General features: G+C 40.8%; 1 protein-coding gene across 5 annotated transcripts in view; it reads right to left on the reverse strand.

The window, feature by feature from the left end:
• Window positions 1-2,881: 2,881 nt before the first annotated feature.
• VMP1 (vacuole membrane protein 1) overlaps window positions 2,882-12,924 on the reverse strand; it is a 67,242-nt gene continuing 57,199 nt past the window's right edge. For all 5 annotated transcript variants that reach the window (XM_086624415.1, XM_086624417.1, XM_086624414.1 and 2 more), the window contains 2 exons: window positions 4,937-5,039; window positions 2,882-3,684 (listed from right to left, as the gene is read on the reverse strand). In XM_086624415.1, coding sequence (XP_086480541.1) covers window positions 3,541-3,684; window positions 4,937-5,039 — 247 coding nt within the window. In that variant the 3' untranslated portion in view covers window positions 2,882-3,540. The remainder of the gene's footprint in view (window positions 3,685-4,936; window positions 5,040-12,924) is intronic.

Below are 12,924 nucleotides of genomic sequence, written 5' to 3' on the forward strand. Positions count from 1 at the left end.
GACCAGTGCGACATTTTTAGTTTTGCTTACATCAACAATTCTTGCCCTGATGGCGGATGTCATGGCTGCCAGGGAGAGGGGCACACCAGCACACTAACATCTCGCACGGCCTTCAAAGTACATTGTTGGTGAGGCACAACTCACAGGTCAGGCAGTGAGCAAGGAGGGAATTAAGAGGCAGGTCAGCTGCAATCCTGCCCGACCTCAGCTCTGATGCACATCTCTGAACTGTTACGCTGGCAATACGGCCAGCCTTCTGCTTTGCTTCCTATTTACAGTGTGCTCGTGAAAGCAGCGGTTCAGCTGCGTTCCTCAGCTCTGTATCAGCTCAAAGTCATCTTCGATGTTTAACCAAACATTAGTTGTTGTTACAAGGGCTATTACTTACTTCCATGTGATCTTCAGTAAGTCCAAGAAAAAAAGCAAGACACTTTTGTGTCTAAACTGCAAGAAGAATCAGCTAAAAATACAGTGATGCATGCTAAGATTTCTGCTCTTGCAACAGAGCTCACTGTGGATTTTTCTGACGCACTTTAAACTAAATGATTGACTGCTTCCAATGTGCAACTGAAAGTATGTACAACAAAAGGAAACTTTGGATTAAAGGTGCAAAATACATGTTTTCAGATGAAGTCCTAAAGGTTCAGGGTCATTCTTTGAAGCCACACCATGCAATTGCAGATGTATCTCTTAGATTCACGCTCACTGTAGAATGCTTGGGACAACAAATTTCACAGAGTAACAACCAAGCTCAATAAACAGAAAAGGAAACAATCCAGCTGAAACACCGGGAAACAGTTATTTGTTTTTTATTTAAGCAAACATAAAACTATCAATTTGCAAACCTCGTTGCGTTTGTGTAAATTTCATTTCTATTATTTTTCACCTTTTACCAAGTCTTACTATCTCTCAGCAGCTGAACAGGTAGAAGAAAGTAGAATGACCAGTCCCTTCTTTAAATAGTGTTAGAAAGCTTCAAAATAACAGCATAGCTTATTGGAATGGACACATACAAACAAGAGCTGCAGAACAATAGAGATATATATATTTTGCACTATATGTATGTAAACATTTATTGACATAAAAAGTGGGAGAAAGCTTTCAATTTGTCTAGTGATTTTTCAGTAGGCAAGGAGACCGTTAAAGCATTTACGAAGGTATAGTTTATTGGCTCGAGCTGTAGGAGGAGGGTTTGTTCTTTTTAATTATTGTTACACAGTCTCCTCATGTCAATCTGACAGCACACATGACCTCAGCATGGCACAAGTGCCATTTACTCTCACGAAAGGCCCTAAGACACTACCAGGACTGTGCGAAGTAAATGCCGGTGTCCCTACGGTGAATGGCGGGTTTGAAGGAAAAAAGCTGCCACTAGAACTGGGGAAAGCAACAAACAGCTGTTTCACTAATCCAGGTATCCTGAAAAACTGAAACAAACGGCTATGAACTGCTGACGTGATCTCTTACAAAATTAAAGTTTTAGTGGACTGAAAAAAGTGAAGTATCAAACGCAGCTATCATTTTTTCTTTGTTACATTATTTTCAAAGAACATATTTAGGCCAAAAAGCAGAAAAGCTCCTAGGGCCAAGATTTAAGAAACGCTGTTCATCTTTTAAAAATCCACAGGGGCAAACGAAATTCATCAGCCTTTGTGCTTTTAACTATCTTGTGCCACCTCCCGCACTCAGACTTTTCGATATTTAAATTTAATCTAGTCAGCAGCTCTATGGAGAGAAGTCCCCACGGAAAGCCTCCCCATTCAGTAACATGTTTAAAGTTATATAAGAAGCATACAAGAGAAACATTACAAACCTCACACACAACTGAGATGAAACTTCAAAAGATGTTTCTTATGTAGACTGCTGCACTGTATGACTTCTGAACTCACTTCCATCTAAACTTAAAAACATTTATATGCTGTTGATGTTCAATGAAAACAGTTGGAGATGGATGAGCGAACGGTCAGATGAAAGATACCAAAATGTCAGACAGCCTACCGACTGTTGTTGCCATGAGATCCAACAGTCAACATCAGTCTGATAAGCTATCCGACAGGATGGTACAGCCATGGAGATGTCACGACGGTTGGCAACACAAGAGGACATTCAGGCAGGATTGAACGAAATACACAGTCTCGCGCCTTGCTCGAGATCTGCCCTCACCTAACGCAGGGATAAATCTCACCTAAGCAAGAGCAAGGTCCAACCTACTTTGTGCTCATGTGCCACCTTTTGATAACGCTAATTGAAAGTCAAATTAATTCTTGTTACTCACCCTTAAGATAAAAATAAAAAACAATAGTTCAAAAATTATTAGAGTAATAATACGTGTACAGCAGCAGTGGAATGGATATCTACTTACTAAAGAGGGCAGAGATCCATTTTAATATTGGTTATTTTGTGTACATTAGAACTGGAACACACACTGATTCCTAACAATGTTTTAAAACCATCTGACTTTTACAGCCTAAGTTTAAGGCTCCCTAAGGTTCTCTGCGTCATTGCTGGGTTTGACATGAAATCTGTTCTCAGCTGGAATCTTTACTCTTCCCCCCAGTCTTCTCCTTCATTGCCCACGGTGCTGTAATCAGTGGCAAACATCTGAGAAGAATTTATGGTAACAAGTATCACTGGCTAATTAACTTGCCTGTTTTGACCACAGAGCCATACTTCAAGCAAGTGATAAGCTTTCTACTTCCTTCTGCTAAGTAAGAAGATCTTAAGAAAAAAAAAAAAAGAACAAAGGGCTTCAGCACCATTTGTGCAGGAAGGATGAGTAAAGCGTGCAGTTCATGGGATTAAGGCTTAATAAAGAAACTAAACGTACAAAAGTGGAGAGGAAAAGAAACAGCTTAAAAAGACTGACACAAGAAATTCTGGAATGATCAAAGATGACTTTATAAAGTTTTATCTTAACTTCATTCTAAATATACAGAATAAAAAATGTCAGCTTCAGCATTTTGACATCCATCATCTCTGCTAACATCATGAAGTTTAGGAGGGTGGCTTTTCCAACCGAGAGCACGTGCAATGCCATGGGACGCGGGAGAATTCAAATGGAATAGCCTTACCATGAGGGACATGCAACAATTTGTATCCAATCTGTATTCATTTATATACATTTTCATGGTCTTGAAAGTTACGGAAAAAGCAAAACAGCCACCCTTCAAAATAAAAAATTACCCTTAGGTCAGTCTGAAGTTAAATCAGGAAATGGAGAGTATTAAATCATCAGTTTCGGAAGTAATTTGGATGGACAACATGTGTGTTAAACACCGTTTAACATCACCTTGTCCATCCTGTCTAATACAACTCAGACTTGTAAAGCATTTACACCTTACCTTAACATTTAAAGTTTGTCAATGAAACGTCTGCTCAAATATCCAAATTACTTTCAAAATTAAATAAAAACTTGTTAGAGTTCAAAACTGATGTTAAAAAGTTTTCCCCCATTTTGAATAATGCTGATTTTTAAATGTATGGAAAGATGTGTCATTTCTCCTGTCTGCTAAAACCCACTCCCAGGGTTTTTTTCCAAGCTCATTTGGTTTTTTCTTCAGAGTACATCTTCTGTTGCAGTCGTTTGGCATAGCTTTGGGCCATGGAGTTGATTATAGATAAGATAAAGTAACAAACCATGACAATCACCAATTTTTCAAACATCCACGATAGCCAGTTTTCCCCCTGAAGAGACAAAGACAACACAGAAGGGGAAAATGAAGATTAGTGGACAGCGCGGTGGGAGAATTCTCCATTTTCTGGGTGAAAGGGAAAAGCCTAACCATTTTTTTTACTATGTAATTTATCAAATTAAAACAGGAACCAAGGGCAAGCTGACAGGATTCCTGCAGGTCTCTGTAAAGCTGACTTTAGTCCCTTGAAAGACAGTGCAGGAGGGCTTGCCAGATGCACCGCAGGGCAGATGATGAATCCTTGATCATTACTAGTGATTTATTATTCCTCGTGTTGCTTCGTCCTTGCTAACAATTCATAAAGTTCGGAATTAGCAACCCCTGACTGTCATTCCCTGTCATGTTCATTGCAAAGAAAACAATAAGGTCATTGGTTACCAGGGTTTTTTTTCCCTAAACTGCATATACTGTGTTATCTTCCAATTAGCATCCGATTCTGCTGGTGTCACTGGAAGTTAAAGTGCCACTTTGAGTGTTTTCCATGGCTACTCTTAACTTGTATTTTTTTTTTGTCAAAGGAGGGCAGCAATGCACTGCACAAAAATTACTTCAATGTGCATAAAAGGAATCTGCATATTTAGTTATTCCAGCCTGATCCTCCCTAGTTTAGTCTCTTTTTTGGTAAGAAAGGGGCAAAGAAACATTCAGAAGAGCTGCAAGTATTGCATGTGAACTGTGAATTAGATTAATAGATTTTATCTTAAAATGCCTCAGTATCCTAAGGAATTTCATGTCAAAGTTGCCCTGTCTCCACTGAAAATTCAGGGCATGTTTTTAAAAATACCTTGTATGAAAGGACACTTCTGCCCCTTTGTACCGACTCCAAACACCGTATTTTTCTTTCCCTTTCGCTTCCAACACCAAAGGCTTGGGGATTTTGTTTCCCTCACTGACCATTAAGTCACAGATCCCACCGGCTTCTGAAGTATTGACACCATTTCACATGTAAATGTAACTTTTTTCCGCTTAAATCTCTTTCAAAATAGGCAGCTCAGAGGCAAGACGTGCCATTCGCCTTACTTTACTGTTTTCTTTATTCCCCAAGAGGTTTAAGTCCAATTGCGTACAATTACAGTATTATTTTTAATTCCCAGGTTGCTTTTAAAACGAGATTTTATCTCTTCCCTGGGCCACTGCAAGTCACTGAGAAACAGAATCACGAGTTGCATCGGTAAACCTGACAAGTCAAAAGGCAGCCAGAGAAGGGAAAAATTAATCGGGGAGGGAGGCAGAGAAGTTCTTACCTGTGGCACGCCACTGTCAGATTTGTGGTGAAGTTTTATCCTCTGAGCTTCCAAATATTCTTGAAATGGCTTCTGAAGAGAAGGACCTATACTTGGAATAGCACTGATGCAAGGTTCATCCCAGAGAACAAGACAAAACAGGGGAGGAAAAAAAAAAACAAAAAAACATTTTTTTTTTTTTTAAACTTACCACTTTGACCCAAACAGAACAAAGTTTGGACTGAGCTACAGCTCAGAAGGGCACTGCTACTTGGAGAGCAGAGAACCACGCAATAAAGTGTATTTCATCTTTTTCTCTGATACTTCTGCAAGGGACAGGTTCCCCCAGATCCTCAAAAAGTGCTTAGAAAGAAGGATGTTTCAGAGCAAACCAGCGACGGTGCACTGCTACGAGACGGAGAAGCTGGGAGCGGGAGCATTTCCGTGGAGCCCGGGAGCAGGGAGCTGGGGCTGCGCGCCGCGGCGGCGCTGCGAACGCAATGAATGACTTCTGCGAAGTCCCACATTTATCACCGGCAGTTCCTGTAAGAACTGGTTTGAACCGATTAATAAGGAAATGACTTGTGCTTGTGTCATCCCTCCGTTAAAAAAGAAACTGCTCGCCCTATGACTTGCCCCTACCTCCTCGGAGGAGCCGGCCCCTTTCTCCAACTAAGTCCTTATTAGGCCAATCTGTGCGTCATCCTCCCCAGGAGCGAGCGGGGCCGGCGCCTCCCCCGGGCCCGGGGAACAAAGGAACAGGGCGGGACCGTGAACCCCGGCCCGGATCGGGCCCCGCGTTATGGCAGACGACTTGCACAAACGCCACGAGCCGCTGCTGAACACCTTGTTCTTGGGGTAAAGATCACGGGCGCGCCTGGTCCCACCGCTGCGGAACGGGGCCGGTGCTGGACAGGCTCCCAGCAGCCTCCAGCTGCCACTGCCAGTGCCACAGCCTGGCCAGGCTGCCAGCAAAAACAACCTGGGCAATTTCTCTTTCACTCTGTACGCCGTGCTATTTAGCAGGAGACCCAAAGAGCTTCAATAATTGTCATGACACTTGTTTGAAAAAAAACAACAAACAAACAGAAACTTAAAATACTATGCAGAAGAAATTACCAGTAGCAACAACATCAGCTCAGCTGGTGTGAGAACACACACACGATCCAAAGGATCCCAAGGTTTGATCCACGTACAGACACCAACCCCCCTAACTCCAACCATGGGAGAGTTCCTATTACTGACAAATGCCATTTTAATTTCAAAGAGAACGATTTTTTTTTTTAATTTTAAATAAATTATTATTGTCTTCTACATTAAAAAAGTCACCTAAATTTCAAAGTTTTGATTCTTTACACTCTGCTCCAGGCAGGATTTAGTAAAACACACTTCAGACACCAAGAGACACACAGACAGCTTCGCAAACTGATCATCTCTCCAAATGACCAAGTATCCTGACACGATATTCCCTTTTCCAGGCTAAAGCCTAATTAAAAAAATAACAGCTTTCTAATCTTCAGAATTTATGAAAACGCAGAGACCAAAGAAACAAAGTAGCTCGCTCTCCTCTACTAAGTCTATTTCCTTTAATAGCCAGGGGCTAATAATTCTTTTTGAACATATTTACAAAAAAAAAGATTGCTTCCCTCATGATTCACCATCACGATGACACAAGTGGGTGAGTAAATTCTGTGCCTGGACTGGTAAAATTTCAGAAAAACAAAAAGAGCAGAGACTAAAGCACATCAATTGCACATTTTACACAAGGGTATGCCAACTTGTACGAACCATTTCCAGTTTTTCAGAACCGACCCTTACGAAGCTGACTTAATTTGTGATAAAAATTCTCCTAATGACTCGCTGATCAGTACGAGTCACAGTTTTAAAAATTCGTTACATTTTGAGGTTTCTTTTCTTTTGTGAATGATGCTTGGAAGCCCGGAAAAGCTACTGAAAAGTAATAGTTTACTTTTAAACTTCTGCACGATTATGAAATGAGGAATATTTAAGTTATGAGAGATGAATGATTAACAGAATGGTTGTTCAAATGCCTTTTTTTTGGAAAACTGAGCGAACTCAGTGCCCAATTAGCATTAAACAACAGAACAAAGACATGAGAACCAAGTTCAGACGGCTTGAAGAGATCCTGGTGCATCAATGCCATATTTCAAATTTTTTTTCACTAAAAGTATTCAACTTTTTTTTTTCCTTTTGTGAGCATGACTAAGAATTAAGTACACAACATTCGTTTTATTAAAGCTGTTTTGAAGAACTGTAAGATCCTGAATGTGAGGACCTTGGTTTGTAAAACTCTGCAACATTTTGCACATTTGCAGAGACTTTAATACTGAAAAAAAGGTGCATAAATTTAAATGAGGAGGAAAATGAAGCAGCACGAATCCACAGTACTAGGAATAAAATTCTTGAAATCCCATTTCAGTGGGACAGTATTGCTTACTTGTACTCCTTCAACAAAATTCAATCATTTCATCAACCAGCTAACATATGTCGCCTAGTACCCAAGGCACAGACATCATCTTAGATCCAGAAGTCTTAAAATCAGTTTTCTTTTTATTTTATTGCAAACAAGCGAGTGGTACCCCCTGCAAACCTAGAGAAGTTCAGCTCACTAACCCTGTTCTTATTGAAGGAGGAGGGAGAAGACTTCAGTACAAATTTTCAAGGATTACACTCAAACCAAAGGCAGGTACACCAGCAGGAGGAACAGATTTGCATCCCAATTCTGCGTCACTTAGCAATGACTTTAAGTTACACCTTCAAAGCTGCTGCAGTTTCAGGAGCCCAGATGCAAACCACAGCCCTATTTACACATCCCACTAACAAGGGCAGATGCTGGGAGATAACCCTGTTTGTAGGATAATCTAAACCCAATTCCTTGCATTTTCCTTTCAGAATCAAGCCTATTGTCTTTCAAAAAAGAATAGGAAAGGATGAGAAAATAAAAGGACCTTAGTGCACAACAGAACTTTGCTCATCCACACTTTGTAGCCTCTATCTGCCAAAACAAAACACAAAAAACCCCAAACACACAACCTGCTGTCCCCTCTTAAAGGCTTAAAATACAGATCAGTGGGCTGCTTAAGGACTTCAACTAAAAAAAAAAAAAAAAAAGTAATTCACTAGGAGTTGTCTGTCAAAATAAGCAATGAAAGATATTTCCCTGGTTGCTATCATTGTTCATTAATTGTATCATTAACAAATCTTGCAGTTCATCAGCAACACGGACACGCTGTTTTGTGTATTCTGCCCTTTCAACAAAACTTACTTGAAAAACAAAGAGACTAGCTACAGTTTTACCATAAGATTCAGGGGAAAAAAAGCTTTGGATATTTTTTTTAAGAAAAAAATAACCTCTGAAGAAATTTTGATTACAAGAAGGAATTTTAGAAAAATTAAACGCCATTTTTTTGTTTTAATTCATTCTGATTATCTGCTAAAATGGAATGTTTCACAAGGAATTGAAACTGAAAATAGACTTCCAAAAAATTGCACTAGCCTTTGGTACAGCCTAAATTCATTAAAATCATAATATTTTAGTAAAAAAAATTATTTGCATTCTAATACTACAATGTAAACACCCACTGAGAATTTTGCATCGCTGAACAAAACACTGAAGCCTGTTTTCAGAAGTATTAGCTGGTATTTATGATTAAACAGATGCATCTTTGATTTTTTTTTAATTAAGAGCCACAATTTCTATCCAAATGAAAAATTATATAGCTTTTTTTCCAACAAATAAAACAAAATTTTACAGCTGCTTGAAACCCCACACTAGAGAAATTCAGCAAAGTAGTTCTAGGAGTAGTTTAAAAATTACACCAACAACAGATTCTGACACTGTGAGTCCTGAAATTTCTACTCCAATTACAGCAAAATAGTGTTTATTAAAATACACTGTACAATTTATTGATTTGCTTCTCAAAGAATGACTGTCAATATTTGAACCTCAAATGTATGTCATTAGGCATGAAGTGATAGGGAAGATTTTGGGGAAATTTATCTTTTTAACAGAATCTTTGGAACTACAGGTAGGAGTTTTCTCAAACGCACGTGGATGAAGCACCAAACCAAAAGGAGATAAAAAAAAAGTATTTTCCCTGTGCCAGCTTAACAAAAAGTAGAAAGTTATTCTGTACTTCAGCATTTTTACTAATATTAAAAATCCTTCTTTAAAACCATATAATCATGATATTTGCACTTTTGAAAGGCAAATTTTTCATCTTACGAGAGCTTTAAGAGTATAGATTACTCTTGAGTTAGTGGAATTTCATAACCTGTGCTTCTAGAGCTTGTGAGCACTCAAATAATTACGAGCTGTGCTAAATGCTGAAGTGCAGTTCTCCATCAGAGGCTGCATTTAAGTATCTTTGCACTAACATTTCACAGGAACATCTATCAGTCCACGATTTAGGATATAAATTCGCCATCTTTTCCAGAGAGAAATGTCAGAATTAGCAAGTGTTTTCCAGAATCACTGAAGCCACCATTGTGGATTCACACTTTAGGAACATTAATACAGTGGGGTTTTTACTGCTAAGGAAACTTTCTTATTTGTAAGAGGCCTCTAACAGCAAGCGACGATTAAGCAGCTGATTAAGCAGTTCTTAAACTCCATTTATTCTGATGGAAATTAAAGATGTAAATAAGAACTTCACTGGCATTCGGTTCTGAATTTTATACCCTATCCAGCAGCTCCTACCAACAAGCGGAATCAGTACCTCGGTTGTGATGATCAAGAAACATTAAGCACTACAGGTTTAAAACCATGGAAATCCGTTTTCTCATGGAAATAATAATCTGAAGGGAAAGGAGAACCATGACTAGATGGTGCAAACCAGCCCCCAGGCTCCCAGGCTGAACCACACCGAAGCCCGGCTGGGAAAGGTGATGCAATATTGAGTCACAACCCCATTTTATGGATGATCTCTCTAATATCCACAGCTGTTAATTTGGAAAAACCGTTTAACCGTTAACACGGGGGATTGACTTTGTCAGACTCTGGCGTGGACACTCTGTCCTTGTCCGGACCCTCTCGGGGTCTGGGGACAAACAGCGCCGTGTGCATTTTGCTGGGATTCAGCTATTTGGGGTAATCCAGCTACAGAAAAACATCCTTTTAGGAAATGCCAGCGCTACAATTCGAAATGAAGATAACGGCGACAGAAATTCTGAAACAACAGAAAACCAAACCAAGAGGAAAACGTCCTTGTGCGTTTCGTCAGCACAAACCCTGCCCACATGCAGTATCTCGCCCGCTGTCCTGCAGCACGCGTGGCCCAAGGCCAGAGATTATCTCTTGCTCCGAAAAAGGGAATTAAGTGGCACTGAAGAATGTGATGAACCAACGAGCGAGTCTTCCCTCCCAGCACCTCCAAGTCTTTTTTAAATAATTTATTTAAATCAGACTAGCTATTGACAGCTGGGCCGGAGGGCCAAAGCAAAGGCTTTCACCTTCTAAACAATTACGAAAAAGATCAATAAATCATCACCCCTTCCTCCCACACAGTTTCTCTGTATTAGATGCACGTTTCTACATTCCCCTGTCAGAACACAAGAAAAATTCATTGTGGAGATCAAAAGCAGTGAAGCATTGAGTGAGAGGCACCATATTTGGTTATTTTAGCCATCTCTCCCTCCAAAGAAACTAGAAGTTTTGCTCCATCACGGTATCAACATCTTTGCAAGTTAGACAACTCGTAAACCATTGAAAAATAGATTCCAACGGAAAAATTTTTCTGCCGCTGGTCAATCAGCAAAGCTGATTAATTTGCGTACCGTGTTCACTGCCTAAACAGAGCACCTTTCTTCCTGCCAGTTATCTGAACCTTCAATGGTTAATTTTTTTCCAGACAGTGATCTAAACGGGCTTAACGGTTAGTATTTTAATGAGCTGTCATTTCCTGTGCTGATAAAGATTCTCACAGTATTTAAACCATCCGTTTCCCTGCGGCTCCGCCAATAGCGGGACCCTTCCCAGTGACTCAGGGTGGACTCGGGCTCCATCCCGCACAGATGATGCCGGAGCAAACCCGGACCGTGGCTCGGAGCGCGGCCGCAGCAGAACCTGCCCTCCCGGACCACGCAGGGAGGAACCGCAGCCTTCGGCCCCTGTCGCCGCCGCTCCGGCCTCAGAACGTTTGGGGGAACTTCCGCGTTATCTGCGCTCGAGCGTTCAGGAATTGCAGAAAATAAATCTGGTTTATGGTCGGGATCAACAGAAACATTCCGGGGGTTAAAAGGCCACTTGGCAGATTCACTTGCTTTACGAGACGAAGAACGAATATATCTTATTTGAAGATTACTAAGCTAAAACTGTTCCACGTTTGACATCATTTATACCTTGAACTACGCTCCAATACCCACGTTAACCAAGCTGCCTGCAAAACATTTTTCCTTGGGACATTCTGTTACGTTAAAATCAATGCTTTCCAAAGCAGGAATTGCAACATCTCTGTACTGCTGGTTCCTAACTCTGCTCAGCATTGCTCTTTGTAAGGAAAACTCTATTTGTATGTCAAAGATATAGCACTATTTCTGTACACAATGCATTAAAAAAGCTTGCTTGTCCGGAGTTAAATCCTACAAGCCTTTTGCAAATAAACTTTTATAATTCTGTTGTGATCCACTGGAAGGTTTTCAACACCAAAGCTACTCAGGTTTCATCCACATCTGTGTCCCTTTCAAGACATTAAAGCCTTTTTTGTGCAGAGCTGATCTATTGTGCATGGGGTGTATTACAAGGGCACGGTCCCACAGGTTTCTGATGCACTTGTGGGAGGAGAGCCATTGATTTATTGTACCAAGAAACATCAGGTGCACTGGTATAACCTTCCAGAAGCATTTCTCTCAGGAGATTTCAAAGTCACTGCTCAGTTATCCACGTTCTCAGCCACTTCAAGTTACTCTTGGTTGAGTTTTACTGCCCAGGTTTTATTTTAAATATTGACTGGAACCTATTTTTCAAAATATCCTTTAATGAAGACATGAGTCCAACAGGACATGGACTTTCTGGCGTACATGCAAAGCAAAGGTCCACCAAGTCAGAAGGTGTGGTTGGCAGATGGGCCCTGGCTCCTTTGATGCCGGTCTGCCCAGCACAGAGCGACACGAGGTAGAAGAGAGGAGCTGGCAGAGGCCACGCTGTGGGGTCAAACCCTGCTGAAGGCTCCCCAAGAACCCAGGCAATCGCACGGCACAATGTGAATCAAGAAAAGGGCTCTTCCCTCCCCAGGACAACTGATTTCTGGTGCAGCCCTTTCGATCACAGTAGCTTCTTGACTTGATTCTAAGGAAATAACCTAAACCCATACTGTAACCTAAATCTACTGTAAGTGATTTTTGGAAAAAAAACCACAATGTCTAAGCAGTTTCCAGTTACATCAGTCACCACCATTTCATTTGTACTTTTTTCACAGAAGGAACATCACGCTCCCTACAAGAATCAAGTGAGATTAAGCTGTGAAGAAAAGAATTACGGCACAATAGAAGCAAACTGGTTTGTCAAGGCAATGGTTCAGGTACCTGTAACCAACAACTGTTCTTCCTTTAAGCCGTGCGATCATTCCGACTGGCCTGCATAGCTGCTAAGCATGAAAATTTGTTCCACAAAACCCACCAGGTTAAGAAACCTTTCAGAAGCACCGATATTTTGGGGGAGATTCTCAGAGTTTGTGCAATTACACTTCACAGCGTTAACATGCCTCACCCACAGAACATGGCACTAACGGATTAACTTTTAAAAATCTGTGGAAGTATGCAATTTCTTTTTACATGCATTTCACTGGCTTCTATTTAAACTTCAAATTAGCTTATTGACTCAGTTCATTAATTGAATAGACTAATACTGAATAGTTGCTACTTCTCTTAAAACCAGCCAGGCACCGTTTGCCCCAGGCCGTAGCGCGCTGGTCACCGTACGGGCACCACCAGGGCTCCTGCCTCCCCTTTCAGGAACTCTCACAGCCCCTATAACCAAGACCTCCTGCAGC

Source organism: Tauraco erythrolophus, chromosome 21 (assembly GCF_009769465.1).
Source record: "Tauraco erythrolophus isolate bTauEry1 chromosome 21, bTauEry1.pri, whole genome shotgun sequence".
Classification (NCBI taxonomy): domain Eukaryota; kingdom Metazoa; phylum Chordata; class Aves; order Musophagiformes; family Musophagidae; genus Tauraco; species Tauraco erythrolophus.